We start from the raw sequence: 19,109 nt of genomic DNA, 5'->3' as shown, positions 1-19,109 counted from the left end.
CTATGATGGCAATTCAAACAACACAGAAACCTCAACACATATGTTGTATGCCATACAACATATACACCAGCAACCGATTCTATATTATTTCCAAGTCCTCCTTTAGAGGAGGGCAAACCTCAAATTTTTGAAAACTGCTGATTATTTTAAAAATATTCCTGAGAGCTGAAAAAGTGATGTTATCTACTGATGGGCACAGTTACCACAATATGTAGACATAACCTACTCTAGAAAAGACATGACATTTCAGGACAAGACTAATACTCTTCCATGTCAAAAGCATAATACAAAATAAAACATCCACTGGTATCTTCAGATATTATATGACATACACAGGAAGTTTCTCAGTTGTAAAGCAATGACACTGGGTCTAGACGCTGAGTGGAATATGGTGTACTCGCAGTAGGATATAAGTAACTAGTACGCCTAAAAGAACAGAGTAGTCTCAATCGTAGCAGTCAACTTTGAGATGTAACCTTCCCTTATTAAACAAATATATGCTCCTTACAACAATTCTTAAAAAAAAAAAAAAAAAAAAAAGTGGGTGCCTGGCTGGCTCTAACGGTGAAGCCTCTTACCTCCGGCACAGATCATGATCTCAGGGTCCTGGGATCGAGCCCCGAATTGGGCTCCCTGCTCAGGGGGGGGGCCTGCTTCTCCCTGTCCTCCATTCTTGTACCCCCTCTCACTAGCTCGGTCTTTCTAAAATGAATAAAATCTTAAAAAAAGAAAGATAACAGATGCCCATTTGGACACACATATTCTTGTCATCTTAATAGTGTTTTTTTTTTTTTAAGATTGTATCTATTTATTTGAGAGAGAGTGTGTGCATACACGCACATGAAAGGGGGAAATGGGAGGGCAGAGGGAGATGGAGAAGCAGACTTCCCGCAGAGCAGGGAGACGGTGTGGTGCTCTACCCCGGGACTCTGGGACCATGACCTGAGCAAAAGGAGACGCCTAACCAACTGAGCCACCCAGGCATCCCTTAATGGTGTTTTAAATCTAGGTATGCATGGAGTATATCACACACAAACTCTTACATACAATTCCACCACACATACTGTTCTTCAACTTTTCCGGCTAAATATGGGAACTTCTTTCTATGTAGATAAATATATTTTAATGGCTATGTTAGTATTTTTTGAGCACAGTGTAGTTTACATAAACTAAATGCCAAAAAAAGATTAGATAAATCAGAGCAATCTAAAAATCTATTTTAGTTTGTCTTACAGATTTCCCCATGTTCTAATTTATAGCTGTTTTTTGGCTTTGAATAAAGCTTGGTGATTAAGAACATTGGGAAAAAAGTTAGATGTGGGTTTGAATCTAGCATTTCTAAGCTATGCACCTTTGGAGTAATACCCTCTAATCCTCAACTCTCCTAAAATAGGGGCAAGAATCAATCCGACAGAGGGGCACCTGGATGGCTCTGTCACTTGAGTGGCCGACTCCTGACTTCAGCTCAGGTCATGGTCTCAGGGTCATGGGATCAAGCCCCACGTCAACCTCCACGCTCAGCCTGGAGTCTGCTTGAGATTCTCTGTCCTTCAGCCTCTGCTCCTCCCCCTCCTCCCACTCATGCTTGTATGTGTGCTCTAAGATAGATAGATAGATAGATAGATAGATAGATAGATAGATAGATAGATAGATAAAAATCTTTAAAAGAATCAATTCAATAGAATTCATGGAGCACCTGAGAGCAGGCACTGGGAAAGCCAGTGGGTCCTCACAGGCAGCTGCTATCCCATCTTCATTATCATCCATAGGTAAGAAGTCCACCCTCCCTACAGGCATGCTATCTACATGGTAACATTTTAAAACATTGGGAATCCCTGGGTGGCTCAGTGGTTGAGTGTCTGCCTTCAGCTCAGGGCATGATCCTGGAGACCCAGGATCCAGTCCCACATGAGGCTCCTTGTAGGGAGCCTGTTTCTCCCTCTGCCTGTGTCTGCCTCTGTGTGTGTGTCTCTCATGAATAAACAAAATCTTTAAAAAAAAAATTTAAACATTGCAGCAACTTAAAAGCAAAATTATTTCTTCCTTTACCTTAATACAAAATGTCCCTCCTAGGACTAGGATTGCAGATATTAGGAAACATTTCTTTCTTTCTTTCTTCTTTTTTTTTTTTTTATTTGAGAGAGAAAGTAAACAAACGCGAGCAGGGGAAGGGCAGAGGGAGAAGGACAAGCAAACTCCCTGCTGAGCAGGGAGCCCAATGCAAGGTGATGTGGGGCTCAATCCCAGGACCCCATGATCAAGACCTGAGTAGAAGGCAGACACTTAACTGACTAAGCCACTCAGGAATCCCAGGAAACATTTCTTTAACAAAAATCACTTTTATGGTCTTGGCTTTAGAGGAGGGCGATTTTAAAGAAAATAAAAACATATCAACAGCTGTAAGACCACTGAAGAACAGGGATCCCTGGGTGGCGCAGCGGTTTAGCACCTGCCTTTGGCCCAGGGCACGATCCTGGGGATCCGGGATCGAGTCCCACGTCCGGCTTCCGGTGCATGGAGCCTGCTTCTCCCTCTGCCTGTGTCTCTGCCTCTCTCTCTCTGTGTGTGACCATCATAAATAAATAAAAATAAAAAAAAAAAAGACCACTGAAGAATTTCCTATTTCCTAATTCAAAGTACAGATCCTAACAAATTACTAATAGCCAAGACAGACTTATTACAAATGACAGTCTGATTTTCATGTAATTTTGCACTCAAGGTAATTTAGAAATTTTTTTAAAAAATATTTTATTTATTTATTCGGGAGACACACAAAGAGAGGCAGAGACATAGGCTGAGAGAGAACCAGCCTCCATGCAGGGAGCCCGATGAGGGACTCAATCCCGGGACTCTGGGATCACGCCCTGGGCCAAAGGCAGGCGCTCAACCGCTGAGCCACCCAGGTGTCCCTAGAAATTTTTCCATACTTCTATTTCATTTTTTTAAAGTGAGATAATAAATTTAATTTTACTCAAATGTTGTCACATCACTAAATCCAAGAAAAAGAACTGCTACTATTTCACACTCAGTGCAAAATGAGAAAAATGAAAATTAAAAGGACTAAAACTTTCACTCAAAAGAACTGACCAGGGCAGCCCGGGTGGGCCAGCGGTTTAGCACCACCTTCAGCCCAGGCCATGATCCTGGAGACCTGGGATTGAGTTCCACGTCGGGCTCCCTGGATGGAGCCTGCTTCTCCCTCTGTGTCTCTGCCTCTCTCTCTCTGTCTCATGAATGAATGAATGAATGAATGAATGAATACATACATACATACATAAAATCTAAAAAAAAAAAAACAAAACTGACCATCAGAAGTGACACCAGCAAAACAGGTAAGAACCTCCAAGTTCTCATTCACACACACACACACACACACACACACACACACAAACACAGAGGAAAACAAGCAGCAACTGTCAGAACCAATGTGTGAAAACTCTGCAAGGCAGTCAGAAGTCTGCAATCACCAAGTGCTGCATCAGGAGAAAGGCACCACGGAATGGCAGGCAGGTTTTAGATTCTCCTGCTCCTGCCTACCCTCTCTGGCAGGGCAGCAGCAGGCCTTGGTGTTGAAGCACAAACGGTCTTAAGCAAACACAGTCTCACAGTGGTGGCAGCCTGGTTTGCCAGTATGGGGCTGTTTTCCTGGTTCTGGGGTTCACATTTATTGTGCATATCTATTCTAACCTGTCACAAGCTACCTTAAGGAGTGACACAGGCACTCCCGTGGTATTTCATTTAATTCAGGCTGAAAAAGCTTGAAAACACTGCAAGTTGAGTAACAGCCCTCAGAACCTGTGGCAAAAGATTACAGTCCAAACATACATTACCTAAGGTAAAAGCTGGGGAGTTTCTCTGGGAAATTAGGCCACTCAAAAGTAACAGGTTGGGCAGCGCGGGTGGCTCAGTGGTTTAGCGCTGCCTTCAGCCTAGGGTGTGATCCTGGAGACCCAAGAATGAGTCCCATGTCGGGCTCCCTGCTGGAGCCTGCTTTTCTCCCTCTGCCTGTGTCTGTGCCTCTCTCTCTCTCTCTCTGTGTGTGTGTGTGTGTGTGTGTGTGTCTCATGAATAAATAAAAATCTTTTTTAAAAAAGTAACAGGTCATATTAAGAAGTTCAGAATACCCCACACATGTCAAGGGCAAGATGCATGCTTACACAAGACCTGAGAAGACTCTGGGTTTCCACCTTGGGCTGAATCCTAGGCATAGTGCAAGCCTGATCAAGAGCTGAAGGAGGGGCCAGGCAAAGAGCCAATTTAAAAGAATGGGAGACAGGAGAGCTGCCGATGTTCAGGAAATCTCTGTTGAAACACCAGCTAAACACAAGATATGAAACAAGACTTCAGGGACTACGCTGTCAAGGAATAAAATATTTGCATTAATAGTTTGGATAAATCAAATCTGATTTCTAGAGTTACTATATCGTAATAGCCAAATGTTTTCAAAGGCACACAAAGAACAAGAAACAAATCATAAGGCACACAAAGAACAAGAAAGCATGACTTAGTCAAAAGAACAAAATAAATGAACAGAAACCATCGCTATGGAGCACCTGGGTGCCTCAGTGGGTGAAGCATCTGCCTTCGGCTCAGGTCATGATTCCAGGGTCCTGGGATCAAGTCCTACATTGGGACTCTCCCCCAGCTTGTGCTTTCTCTCACTCACTGTCTTGCTCTCAAATAAAATCTTAAAAAAAAAAAAAAAAAGAAAGAAAGAAATCATCTCTGAAGAAGGTGAGACACAAGCCTTGCTAAACAGACTTTATTATTTTTTTTAAAGATTTATTTATGGGATCCCCTGGGTGGCTCAGAGGTTTAGCACCTGCCTTCGGCCCAGGTCGTAATCCTGGAGTCCCGGGATCGAGTCCCACATAGGGCTCTCTGCATGGAGCTGCTTCTCCCTCTGCCTGTGTCTCTGTCTCTCTCTCTCTCTCTCTCTCTCTCTCTCTCTCTCTGTGTCTCTCATGAATAGATAAATAAAATCTTTATAAAAAACAATAATAAAATAAAAATTTATTTATTTATTCATGAGACACACAGAAAGAGAGGCAGAGACACAGGCAGAGGGAGAAGCAGGCTCCCCGCAAAGGAGTCCTATACTTGATCCTGGATCCAGGATCACACCCTGAGCTGAAGACACCCAACCGCTGAGCCACTCAGGCATCCCTAGACAAAGACTTTAGAACAACCATGTCACAGGTACCCAGCTTAATCAGTTGGTGGAACATGTGACTCCTGATCTAAGGGTTCTAAATTAGAGCCCCATGTTGGGTGTAGAGATTACTCTAAAGTAAAATAAAAGTGTTTAAAAAAACAACCATGTTATCTTTCTCCCCCCAAAAAACATAAAAAACAAACAAAAAAAACATATTATATGCTCAAATAACTAAACAAAAATGCAAAGAACTAAAGGAAATCAGAAAAATTACAAAGGAACAAAACAGGAATATCAATAAAAAGGCAGAAATTATAAGAAGGGACAAAACAATAATTCTGAAGTTGAAAAGTACTATAACTTTAATAAAAGAAGACTGAAAGGAGCTTTCAAGGGCTCATGGGACATCAGTAAGTAGACCAACATACACTATATGGAAGTCCCAAAGAAGAAAAGAAAAAGCAGCAGAAGGAATATTTGAAAAAATAATGGCCAAAAACATCTTAAATCTAATCAAAGACATAAACCTACAAATCCAAGAAACTCCATAAACTCCAAATAGTACAAACTCAAAGGACCCACATCAAGACATTATAATTAACCATCAAAAGACAGAGAGACTCTTGAGCAGCAAGAGCAAAATAAACTGTCACATACAAGGACTCTCAATAAGGTTAATGGCTAACTTCTCATCCAAAACCATGAAGGCCAGAAGACAGTGGGATGACACTTAAAGTGATAAAAATAAAATAAATTTAAAAATTAAAGCTCTCTACTGAGAATTATATCTGGTAAATCCGTTCTTCAAAAATGAGAAAAATTAAGACATTCCTCAATAAATTGAGGGAATTAACACTAGGCCTGCCCTACAAGAAAGGCCAAAGGGAATCATTCAAATGAAAATTATAGATCACTAAACAGGGGATCCCTGGGTGGCTCAGCGGTTTGGCGCCTGCCTTTGGCCCAGGGCACAATCCTGGAGTCCCAGGATGGAGCTCCGCATCGGGCTCCCGGCATGGAACCTGCTTCTCCCTCCTCCTGTGTCTCTGCCTCTCTCTCTCTCTCTCTCTCTCTCTATCATAAAATAAATAAATAAATCTTTAAAAAAAAAAAAAAAGATCACTAAACAGTTACTCAAAACCATATGAAGAGGGTCACTTGGGGGGCTAAATTAATTAAGCATGTGTCTTCACTTCAGGTCATGATCTCAGAGTCCTCCTCCTGGGTTTGAGTTCCGCATCAGCTCCCTGCTCAGTGAAGAGTCTGCTTCTCCCTCTGCCCCTCCCCTGACTCGTGCTCCCTACACCCTCCTCTAATAAATAAAAATGTTAAAAAAAAAAAAAAGAAAGAAAAAGAAGAAAAAGAAGAAGAAGAAATAAAGATCTCCAGTGAAGGTAAATACATGAGAATATAGAAAAGTTAGTATTATTGTAATTTTGATTTGCAATTCCACTTTTTTCTAAGGATTCAAAATACAAATGCATAAAAAATTATAAATATGTTATTTGGCACACATGTATAAAGATGTAATCTGTGACAACAACATAAAAGGGAGGAGGAAGGAAATATACAGGAGAATTTTTGAGGTTGGTACCAATTCAAAAATAGATGGCTTTAAATTTAGGATGTTAAATATAATCCACATGGTAACCACAGAGAAAATATCTTTAAAATATACACAAAAATAAATAAGAGAATCACAACAGTTTACTACAGAAAGAAAGAAAGAAAGAAAGAAAGAAAGAAAGAAAGAAAGAAAGAAATCCATCAACTAAACACAAAATCAGACTGTTAGGAAAAAAATGAGGGACAACAAAACTGTAAGAACAGCAGAACAGCTGAAGACTTTCCCTACCAGTAATCACTTTAAACATAAATGGATTAAACTCTCCAAAATACTTGAGACAAGAAATTTAAATATTTTTCTTTAAAAAAAATATTGATATTTACTCAGCCAATTCTCCTAGATCAGGCAAAGGCAATCCACACCACAACCCCATGAGGTCAATTCAGTAATATCCATGTTTACAGAAGAGAATCCTTGGGCTGAGAGATTAAATAGCCTAATCACATGGGGAGGAGACTCTCACCACCCCTGCCCAAGCAGTGCTATGACACCGATCCAGTAGTTTGATGAACATACACTGATGGGTGCCTGCGTTACTCATTTTTAGCTCACCCTCAATCTTTCCTTTGTGGAGAGAAACACACAGAAGGAAATAACAAGTAACCTGTGATTTGGTTCTTAAGTGAAAACCCGGGAAAACTGCCCTCTAAAGAACAGAGAGAGGGGACCTAAGACTTGACCTAGCACCTATTGGACACCAGGAACTGAGAGACCCTCAGTCTTCTCAGCAATAAAGTCTTTTTAATTTTGTTACTCATTTTTCATGTTTCATGGAGTCTTTTTATAACTATCTCTCTTTTATTTTTTCACAATTTTATCTTTTTTTTTTTAAAGATTTTATTTATTTATTCATGAGAACACCCAGAGAGGAGAGAGAGGCAGAGACACAGGCAGATGGAGAAGCAGGCTCCCTGCAGGGAGCCCAACGTGGGACTCCAGGATCAGGCCCTGGGCTGAAGGCGGCGCTAAACCGCTGAGCCACCGGGGCTGCCCTCACAATTTTATCTTTTACAACAAAATTGCCTTACAGCTAATTAGTTACGTGGCAAAAATGTTTGGAGTGAAAATACAGGACACAGGCAAAAATGCAGTATTGTTAAAACATCACCTACACACTCAAAATGCTACTATATACTGAAAGAGCAGAAAAAACATTAAGTGTCCAACTTACTTGTTTAGGGTTTTTTGTATCCCATCTGTTCAAGTAAAAGTCAAAAGATGAATTTCAAACTGCCAATTATTATGACAAAATACCATGAGAAAATGACATCTGACAGCAGTTGTTTGTAATGTGGTTGTAATGACATTAATGTCATACTCCCTCACATCATCAGTCATTTTTCAGGGGAATCAAGACCAAAAAAAAAAGGAACCACCCCACCAGAACAATTCAGTCTCTTTCCCCACATTAACTGTAAATGTTTTTACAATAATCTTAGCAATCTAACTAAAGCCAAAAAGATATGCCTGAGAGTACACATTCCAAGAGGGAGAACACTGGGCTACTTCCTAAAATACTAAGACCAATCATACAACCTAAATTTATAGAAGATGTTCTGTTGAGTGTACTTCCAAAACTGCAAAGGGAGTGATTCCACATCAGGCCTCTCCACCTCAGGCTTTTTAGAAAGGTGCCTGCCACTGAACTTGAAACAAATGTTTTGTTAGCTTAAAGATTTTAAGAGGGTACCGTATGTAAAAAAATTACTAAGATCCACTCACAATAGCACCAACTGTCATTATCAACTGCCATAAGATTGTGCTTGGCGGGGGAGGGTCTCCCTCTCCACTACTGACATCTGGGGCTGGATCATTATCTGGTGTGGGGGACCATCCTGTGCATTATGTTTAGCAACGGCCCTGGCCCACTAGATGCCGGAAGCAGCACCCCACTCCCAGTTGTGCCAACCTAATATGTCTCCAGATATTGCCAAATGTCCCAGGAAGGGAAGGGGATCCCGGTAAGAACCACTGTTGTACTCTAATATCTTTCACTGGTTAAGACACACACCCATTCTATCCCAAAAGACAAACTGCAGCAAAAGCCAAATAATGTCTAAAATCCCTATGGAATTCTCAACAGAGCACCAAACATACACTCTAGAAATTGATGGACGTAGGAAAGGCAGTTTTTTTGTTTTGTTTTTTTGTGTTTTTTTTTTTTTTTTTAAGAGTGCACTAGCGTGTGCATGGAATTGGAAAAGGGAAGGGACAGAGGGAGAGGGAGAGGGAGAGAGAGAATCTCAAGCAAACTCCAGGATGACCACAGAGCCTGACCTGGGGCTAGATCTCATGACCCCAAGATCATGACCTCAACCAAAATCAAGAGTCAGACACTTAGCTAACTGAGCCACCTATGTGCCCAAGGAAAGGCTTTCTAAAAAGTGCTTCCTAATCTCCCCATATAAGCACTTCCTGGGATGACAGCAGTTATTACCTTGTGGTGTTCAAACTGCTTCAAATCACAGAAATGGTGATGTGTGCCTTAAACAAGCCCTAGTATATTGTTTCATTAGCATATTCAAAAAATCTTCATCAAAAACTGGGACTGGAAGCGTGGGAGCTGACTTACTATATCATCATTATTTAAGATATTGTAAACTCCTCCAAAACCCAAACATAAAAGAAAACATGAGCTATGCAGAAATGTTAAACAGATAAGAATACTACCCAAGATGTTAATTTGCTTTCATTAAAAGTTTCCTTATTTTAGAAACCCTCTTCATTTTCAAAAATACAAAACAAAACAAAAAACACCTTTCTCCTCAGCAAAGCAAGAATAGTTGTATTTTCACAATGGAAAAATCTGTTGTTACTATAATAGTCTCATCTTCTGGAATATTTCCACCAATTATGCATGAAGCTTTGCTGAGCTTCTGCAACTCTGGATCTAGACATAAGTACTGGTAATGGGGGGGGGGGTCACGTGTGACTGGAATCCCATCACTAGACAGATGATCAGCACTTGAGAACGTTGACATAACAGTATCGTCCTAAATCAGGACTCAATGGGTACACGTATTTTGGATCTATACCAAGCGATGATGGCTCTGTGCCATTTCCAGGGGACACAAACACAGATGGGACTCAGTCCCCACACCAGGGAAGACCAACAGAAAAAAACCTGAGCACAAGATGATCAAGAGGGAACATCTCTCCCTTTCCTTAGCCTGACAGCACAAAGGGCCGGTGGCCTGCTAGTCCTGAGAAGAGGCTCCATGACCCACCACTACTAAGGGGTCCTGAGCACCAATGCCAGCCTGGAAAGCACTCCAGTGACACTACCGGCCTGCAGAGGAGTCCAGCTCCAGGTCCATGCTGCCTCCCAGAAAGAAACCACAGCCCAAGTTTCCAAAGTATATGTGGTTCCTTACACTTCAAGAAGTAAAGCAGTTTTAAAAACTGAACTATAAACCACAAAGTTCTTCAAATGGAGAGAGAAGCCATCCTTAACTTCCAAAACAACGGTTTGGCCAATGGCATTAATGAACAAGTATCCTTCGAATCAGACCACAAACAGGACATAACTTTTAACCAGTTCCCTTCCCTGACTTTGCACCTAAGGCAGAGGCATGTTTCCTTTTCAAAACCCTGAATCAGGAAAAGTTTGTGGTGATGTTTACATTTTGGAATGGAACAGAACCAGAACAGAGGCTTCAGGAGGGAGGGCACACCAATGGACCTCTCCTGGCCCAGCCTGCTGGACACCACCAACCACATCCCACCACCTGTCTTTGTGTTCAGGTGCTAGGAGGAAGGGGCCAACTTCTCCCAGCTAAAGGAACTTCAAACTTCACTTACTCCAAGAGGCCCTAGATCAATTTGCTGCAGGCATGTGTGCGTGTGTATGGAGCTACGGACAAGCTAAAGAGCACTGGCCGTTGGAACACTGCTGCCCTCGTGACACGTTTTCTGGCACATTAAGTCCTCATGGGCTCCTTCACACCAGGATAGGTGATGGACAAAACACATGCAAGCCCCTAATGTAGCAGGGACACTGACACAGGGCTAGTTGTATCATGCAATGTCAGACAGTTGTTATCCCAGGTTACACAGGAGAGAACAAATATTCAAACAGGTTAAGTGGCAGGGCTGGAATCTAGCCGCAGGGTGTCCAGCTCCAGAGCCCCTCCTCACCGTCTGATACAGTCAGTACACATATGACCACCGCAGGTTACAAGTCCTCCCACACAGGCTTGTTTCTCAAAAGATGTTATAAATTCAAATTATTTTAAATCTAAACCATCTTAAACCACTCATTAAACATTAAAATAAACTGAGTTGGGGATCCCTGGGTGGCTCAGCGGTATAACGCCTGCCTTTGGCCCGGGGCGCAGTCCTGGAGACCCGGGATCGAGTCCCACGTCGGGCTCCCGGTGTGGAGCCTGCTTCTCCCTCTGCCTGTGTCTCTGCCTCTCTCTCTCTCTGTATGTCTATCATGAATAAACGGATAAAATCTTAAAAAATAAATAAGTTTTACCACTGAAAGAATTACTACAGACTAAGTGAAGTGGAAGTTAACCGGGTTGTTGGGTTATTTTTAACTTAGTAAACTGACAATTATGTTAAAATAGATGCCCTGTGTTCTCAATATCTACAAATCAGTGATAAAATGTATCTCAATTTGGCAAATGAAAACATATTATAGCTTTTAAAGAAAAGCTCACAGTGGTCATTAAAAGCAATTCATTTGGGGATCCCTGAGTGGCGCAGCGGTTTGGCGCCTGCCTTTGGCCCAGGGCGCGATCCTGGAGACCCGGGATCGAATCCCACGTCGGGCTCCCGGTGCATGGAGCCTGCTTCTCCCTCTGCCTGTGTCTCTGCCTCTCTCTCTCTCTGTGACTATCATAAATAAATAAAAATTAAAAAAAAAAAAAAAGCAATTCATTTGTACACTGGGCACTTTTCAAAGTGCAAAGCACCTCTGCCCCTCTACTATGCATATGCCATGACCTGTCACCTAGGCCTGGGTCCCGGAGCCCAGCAACCTTGGGTCCCTTTCTCAGCTTTGCATACAAGATCGTCAGTCTCAGGTCATAAAAGGAAGGCATCTCAACCAACCCTGCAGCCCTGGAACAAGAAAACACAACAGGCCTCACTAGCAGTCTACTCTGGTCTTCAAACAAGACATCCCCCACTGGATCTTCTACCGGGAACCCGGTCGACCTTCACACCTTGCCTGTGTCCACTCTGCATCCAACCAGGCCTCGGCCATGTCTCTCAGGGGTTCCTTACCCACTTCACCCTGGTGACCCACAGGGTCTCCACTCCTCCTAAGCCTACTCTTACTTCCATCCTCCTTACAACAGCCTCCTGCCTCACAAAGTTCTCACACTCTCACTTCCCCTCATTCTCCAGCCCCACACCCAGCCTCATTCCTCATCCTCCAAGAGGTCCTGAATGTCAAGGCCATGGCTCCTCATGGAACATGACATTGGTGACATCTGAGTCACTGCCCTTTCCTGAGGCCATCTCCCCTCCTGGAACTCTGCTTATTTCCCTCTGTTACTGGTATTCTCTGGGAATCTCAGTTCTGCCCCATGCCCATTTCTGAGCAGGACCACGTCACTGTGAATCCCTTCAGTTCTCTTCTTGGAGTCTTCGCCTGGCAAGCTCCAGAAGCCACTCTCTGCTCACCTCTCTTCAGTTCCCAACCTTCGAGGATGCTATCTCTGATTTAATGAGAAAGTCTTCAGATGTGACATTACCAAACTTAATCTGCAAGTTAAAACATGCCATACAAGAAGGAAGGAAGGGCTGTATCATGAGTGATTGGCAGCTAACCCAGCACAGGAACAGGGTCACTCTTCTAAACAAACACAAATGCAGTTTCAGGTGTTAAACAGCTTGCAGCAACAGTAAATTCAACGTGTTCTATTGGTTTGGCTTATTAGATAGTCTAGGGCCTTTCTGATCAAAAGTATGTCAAACTCACTTGACATTTCAAAGTATGTGAACAACTGTTAAAGAGTTGCTTATTTTTATTTATGAATTATACTTAGTTTGCTTCCATGGCAACAACAAGAGCAACAACACAGCCAGGCATTCCCGTACAGCAGATCTTCCTAAAACACTTTATTGCCCACTCAGGCACCAGACCAAGACCCTAGAAAAATAAGGACCCTGTCCTTAAAGACATTCTTCATTTTGTCACTGACCACACTGAAAATCCTCCCCGCCCAGGCCCAGGCAAACCTCACACTCCACAAGCAGGCCCCAGGTTCCTTCCAGGCTCGATCCCACCTTCTTCAGCACTAGGCTACTGGCCAGGGACACCCCTGAGGCCGTGTCCGCCTGCTCACTCCTAGGAGCACCCCCCACGCACACACACACACACAGGTGGCCCAGGGTTCTTCGACTGAGTCCACCCCAGAGAACTGCCCGCCCAGTACTAGTAACACCTGCCCCTCCAGTGAGTTAGACACTTCTGAAGAGGAAAAAGTTTGCATATCTGTACACACAGCCCCACATACTTGGCTGAAAATCAAGGATTTGTGGAAATCACCTGTTTTCTGGAAACCACACACCCTGCAGTCATGTGCATGCTCACACACTTGAGGACTCCAGCTGGGCCCACCAATCATCATGGAGAAACCATTTGTATTCAGACCTTACCCCAACCGTTTAAAATACAACACCCAACACACAAGATCATGATCCTCATCTTTCTCTTCCCCTTAAATTAGTACATTTGGTATTTTAATAAAACGATGAACCGTACTCCAAGCCCAAACTACTTATGCACTTTGCAAGTTTTCTGCATGTAAATTTCTAGCAAATACAAATACTAACTACAAATACAAATTCTCTCTAAAATCGGAATTGGACTTAAAAATCACTGTCATTCAAATCAGAGACCAACCATGGATCGCGCCTTTTTAAAATTTGTATGGGGATTTTCAATTCGGCGGACACATCTGCATAACGCCTCTAAATCACACAAGCTTTTAAACTTAGGCGACTTGACTTTTTAAACTTAGAACTTGAAAAAAAAAATAAAAATAAAAAAATAAACTTAGAACTTGTAAAACCAACTTTAGTTTCAAGGAGGAGATTTTTAAAACGTCTCTTAACTATGTTTTACTAGTACCAACTGTCTTTTCACTGTTTCTTTCATGCACCTGTATCTGTTAACCCCTCTACAGCAGACATGCAGGAAAGAGAGGTGCTCCAAAGTCCTACCAGTTACCCACGCACTTCACGCTCTAACAACGTCAAAATCCTTCTGTGAAAAAGAATCCCTGGGTCCCTAAGAAGCGCAGGGCTCGTGGAAGCCTTGGCAGCCCCGGACCTTCTCAGCGGCTCTGCCCGTGCTCAGCCCTTCTTCAGGGCTCACCGTACCCCTCAAAGGGGGTCTGATTTCTGCTCCCTCACCAACAGCCAACCTCGCGTCCTTGGCGTGTCAACACGAACAGGCCTGGCCCATGACAATCAGAGAACTTCCCCTAAGAACTTCAAGACCCTCAGAGCAAAGACACAAAATCCTTTGCCGCGACACCAAGTTGTCTGTCAACGACCAAGTGTGGGGTCGGACAGCGGCTGCGGCGCACACCCCGCAGCCCTGCCACCCGCCCGGCGAGGCCTCAGTGGGCCTGGGAGCGGCGGGCGCAGCTTTCCGGCCGCCCGAGCACCGGAGCACAGCCCGCCACGTACGAAAATCAGGGAATTAAGGAAAAGCAACAGCTCTTATCAGCATCCCCAGAAACTGAAAGCGGTTAAAAACGTGTTTGTGGACAAAGGCCGCATTTGCAACGATCTAGAAAGTAGCCCCTGAGGAGTAATTAGCATTTCCTAGACAGCAGCCTTGGTCGTTTTGTTTTGTTTTTTTGCAAACAAAGTAAACGGCAACTTCACAGAACCAGAGGCGCAAGCGGAATGGCCGGGCCGCGACCCGACTGCCCCCGGGGGAGCCCCCCTGACGGCCGCGCCCCCTCCTAACAGGTCCCAGCTCCTCGACGGCCTGAAAGCAGAGACGTGCTGGGAAGTGCCCAGTTTTCCCCAAATTTCTAGGTGCAGACTCTAGAGCGTGTCGGGAGGCGTCTGCGACGTGTGGGGCCGCTACCCCCACGGCGGCAGGGGAGTCCCTGCGGCCCAGAGCACATCTCCTCAGGCACCTCAGCGCGGAAAGGAAGTCTCCGGGCGGCCATCGGGGGGGATTCGGATTCTGAGTCAAGGAAACGGAGGTTTCGGGTCGCGGCCGGGGCGCGCACGGGGGGGCTGCCAACGAGGCGGGGGTCCCGGGAAGGCGCGCCGGCCCACGCGCGGGGCCGTGGGGGGTCACGGGGGTCACGGGGGCGCTGCGGCCCGGGCCCACTCACACGCGCGGCAGCTGCAGCGGCGGCGCCCCGCGCCTCTGGAACACGCCGTCCACGAACACGCCGTTCTTGCCGAGGCAGCGCAGGTAGAAGTCGCCGCCCGCGTCGGGCCCGGGCTGCGCCGACGGCTCCGGGGCCGCCCCGCCATGGCCGCCGCCGCCCGGGGGCGTGAAGATCTCGAGGTGGCGCCGCGAGATGAAGCTCGAGTGGCCCATGCTCACGTCCACCGAGCCCTGCGACGAGTTGCGCCCGATGGTCACCGAGCGCTTCTTCATCAGGTACTCGAACTCGCGGCCCTCGAGGCGCGCCACGGCCCAGCCGCCCGGCGGGGACCCGCCGCCCGCGCCCCCGCCGCCCCCGGCCCCGCCGCCCGCGGGAGGCCCGCCCGCGCCCGGGAGCGCCGCGGCCGCCGCCATGGGCCTGCGAGGGCCCGGGCCGCCTTCCGCCGCCGCCGCCGCCGCCACGGAGCTGAGGGCCGCGCGAGGCCGCCGGCCGGCGAGCGACGAGCGGCGGCGAGGGGCGGGACACGCGCGGCGCGCTGCGAGCCGGCGGGCGCCGCTGACGGACGGCCGCGCGGGCCAATGGGCGCGCGCGCAGCAGTGGGGCTACCGCGGCCGGCCAATGGGCACGCACGCCGCCCGGGAGCCCGCACGTCCTCCGCGGCGCACGGCGCAGGCGCGGCCCCAGCGGCCTGGAAAACCCGGGGCGGAGCGCGGCCGGCGCGGGGCTGCGGGGGGCTGGCCGCGGGTCGAGGTCGCGGCGGGGCGGCGGCCCGGGTGGCGCGCGGGGGCGGGGCGGGGACGGGGAGGGGCGCTCCCGGCACACGGAGCTGCCCGACGCCCGCGGGTGGCACCGCGGACCCCCCCCCGCCGCGGAGCGCCGACTTGCCCCCGCGGGCCCGCGCCCACGGCTCAGTACACGAGGTCGGAGTGTGGAAGCGGCAAGCGGGAGCCTCCGGTCGCGGGCGAGCTGCGGGGGCGCCTGTCCGGCCGCTGGAGGTCAAGCCCCGCGGTCGGGGTGCGGGTCGCTGGAAAAGCCCGACTTTCAGGCAACAAACAGGCAGGCGGCCTGCCCCGACGTGCGCTTCGCGGACGCGCACAGGCCCGCGGAGCGCCCCACGCGGCGGCGGCACGCGTGAGCCTCAAACCCAGCGTCGCGCCGAGGGGAGGTGCTGGGGCCCCGCACGGATGCGTGTCCGCGGCGTCCTTGCACGTGGTCACACGCCCCGCGACGAAAAGCCGGGTCATGCCGCGCAGCACTGGTAGGGGCCGCACGGTCCTGAGAAGAGCCCCCACCCCCACCCCCACCCCCACCCCGGTGCGGGGACACTCGGCGCCAGGTCAGAGGCTGCTCGGAGCCATCGGCCTGCGTGCGAGGAGGAGGACCCGAGGGCGCCATGCGGGACGGCTCGGCGCGGGGCGCAGGCAGCACCGGAGGACGCCCGCGAGGTCGGGGAGGTGCAAGGCACACGCGGACCCAGCCTGACCAAGACTTGTTCTTCCATTCAGGTGTGCGCCGAGCATCCAGGCTAGGCCAGACGCAGGGGCAGAAGAGAGCAGGTGCTTATGCAGGCGCACACCTGGAGTAAGTGCGGACGCCGAAGAGCAGCAGGTGCTGAGCCACGACTACTGTCCACCCAATGGAGGGGAGCAATATCGGTGCATATGTCGGTTTTGATCAAGACAAACAACGACGGACGCCCGGGTGGCTCAGGGGTTGAGCGTCTGCCTTCAGCTCCGGACGTGATCCCGGGATCTGGGATCCAGCCCCACATCGGGCTCCTGCGTGGAGCCTGCTTCTCCCTCTGCCTCTCTGTCTCTCTGTCTCTCATGAATAAACAAAATCTCTAAAAAAGGAAAAAAGACTAAAAACGAGTATATTGGAGATTTATCTCTTAATAATATGGGCTTTTTTCCAGGGCTTTCCCCCACTCCCCCAACACCTAGTCCAGGGCTTTTTTTCTCCCTCAACACCTAGTTCATATATCCAGTGATGAGAATTGCTGGAGTGAGGCAGGGCACAGAACCAGTATTCCCTATTTTTCATAACTGTATGCACATAAGTAAACATAACTAGAAGTTTCATTAGAGTGACCTAACACTGTTCTTTGACCCTCTTCTAGTTGCAGGTGGTACGTGAGGGTTGAAACCTTGTGGGACTGGGAGACGCTGGGTCTTGGTGCAGCCAAAGCAGCACTGAAACACCACAAACACCACGCCCTAGGAATAAGGGCTACACACCAGGAGTAAAGATAAAGCAGAATATTTCAAATGAAGAGCTCATTAAATTTTCTGAACACCAGAATGGACACACTAAAGAGGATTTTTTTTTTATTTTATTTTATTTACTTATGATAGGCACACAGTGAGAGAGAGAGAGAGGCAGAGACACAGGCAGAGGGAGAAGCAGGCTCCATGCACCGGGAGCCCGACGTGGGATTCGATCCCGAGTCTCCAGGATCGCGCCCTGGGCCAAAGGCAGGCGCCAAACCGCTGCGCCACCCAGGGATCCCTAAAGAGGATTTTTCAACTCAAAGTTTCATCAGTAGAAATCATCCGAAAACAGAAAAAAAAAAAAAATAGGATGAGAAAAAAAATAACAGAGAGGAATGTTAGAGACCTATGGGACAAGATCAAACGGTCCAGTGTGTGTGAAGTGAAGTTGGATGTCTAGAAGGAAGGGAAAAGAAATTGGAGCAGTAGAAATATTTGAAAAGAGAATGTGTAAGAATTTTACAAATTTGTAAGAGTACACTGACCTACAAATCCCGAGAATTTAGCAAACCCCAACGAGGACAAATTCAACAAAAAACACTTGGAGGCATATCATGGTCCAACTTCCAAAGGTAAAAATAAAAGTCATCAAAGGAGGGCAGCCTGGTGACTCCGTGGTTGAGCATCTGCCTTTGGCTCAGGGCGTGACCCCGGGGTCCTGGGATCAATTCCCACATCCCGCTCCCTGCATGGAGCCTGCTTCTCCCTCTGCCTCTCTCTCTCTCTCTCTCTCTCTCTGTGTGTGTGTATCTCATGAATAAATGAATAAAATCTTTTTTAAAATTATTTTTAAAAAGTCCTAAAAGGAGAAAAAATATTTTTTAAAGTTTTATTTATTTATTATAGAGAGAGAGCACATGGGGGAGGGCAGAGGGCAGGGAGAGGGAGAATCCCAAGCAGGCCCCCTGCTGAGTGTGAAGCAGGATGTGGGGCTCAATCTCACGACTGGAGTTCACAACCTGAGGTGATGACCTGAGCTGAAACCAGGATTTGGATGCTCAACCGGCTGCGCCACCCAGGCATCCCTAAAAGAGGACAAATATTTAAGAGACTTATTACGTTCAGGGAAACTTCATTGAGAATGACTTCTCAAAAGCAGCGGGCCCCGGAAACCAACAGGTGGCACTTGCAAAATGCTAGCGGTCACACGGTCCTTGGGACTAGTACTTAATACCTAACAAAAATATCCTTCAAAAATTAAGGATGTATTTAACTTTTAACATCTGTAGTAAAAGGCATTTCAGGGGCACCTGGGTGGCTCAGTGGGTGAAGCATCTGCCTTTGGTTCAGATCATGACCTCAGGGTCCTGGGGTTGAGTCCTACATGGGGGTCCCTGCTCAGCGGGAGCCTGCTTCTCCCTCCCCCTCTGCCCTCCCTCGTGCTCACTTGTTCTCTCTCAAATAAATAAATAAAATCTTAAAAAAAAAAAAAAAAGGAAGGATTTCAGATAAACAAAAGAACACTGTCACCAGAAGACCTGGCCTTCAGAAAAATACTGACGTTCTTCAGGCCTGAGGAAAGCGACCCCCGTGGAATCCCAGATCTGCCCTAAGGAATGAAGGACACCTGAACAGGATGACACGGGTGACTATAAGAGACATTCAAGGGGGATCCCTGGGTGGCGCAGTGGTTTGGCGCCTGCCTTTGGCCCAGGGCGCGATCCTGGAGACCCGGGATCGAATCCCACGTCGGGCTCCCGGTGCATGGAGCCTGCTTCTCCCTCTGCCTGTGTTTCTGC

General features: G+C 47.2%; 2 protein-coding genes across 2 annotated transcripts in view; one reads left to right on the top strand and one right to left on the bottom strand.

The window, feature by feature from the left end:
• FOXK2 (forkhead box K2) overlaps nt 1-15,513 on the bottom strand; it is a 72,312-nt gene extending 56,799 nt beyond the window's left edge. The window contains exon 1 of the mRNA XM_041725192.1: nt 15,101-15,513. Within this exon, the coding sequence (XP_041581126.1) occupies nt 15,101-15,513 (413 nt within the window). The remainder of the gene's footprint in view (nt 1-15,100) is intronic.
• On the top strand, nt 15,512-17,353 carry LOC121474036 (translation initiation factor IF-2-like). Its single transcript, XM_041726866.1, has 2 exons — nt 15,512-16,358; nt 16,606-17,353. Exons 1-2 carry the CDS (start codon nt 15,512-15,514, stop codon nt 16,683-16,685), a joined length of 927 nt encoding a protein of 308 aa, XP_041582800.1. The 3' UTR covers nt 16,686-17,353.
• The last annotated feature ends 1,756 nt before the right edge of the window (nt 17,354-19,109 follow it).

This window comes from Vulpes lagopus, chromosome 12, assembly GCF_018345385.1.
Source record: "Vulpes lagopus strain Blue_001 chromosome 12, ASM1834538v1, whole genome shotgun sequence".
NCBI lineage: Eukaryota > Metazoa > Chordata > Mammalia > Carnivora > Canidae > Vulpes > Vulpes lagopus.
This window is presented reverse-complemented; position numbering and strand designations above follow the sequence as displayed.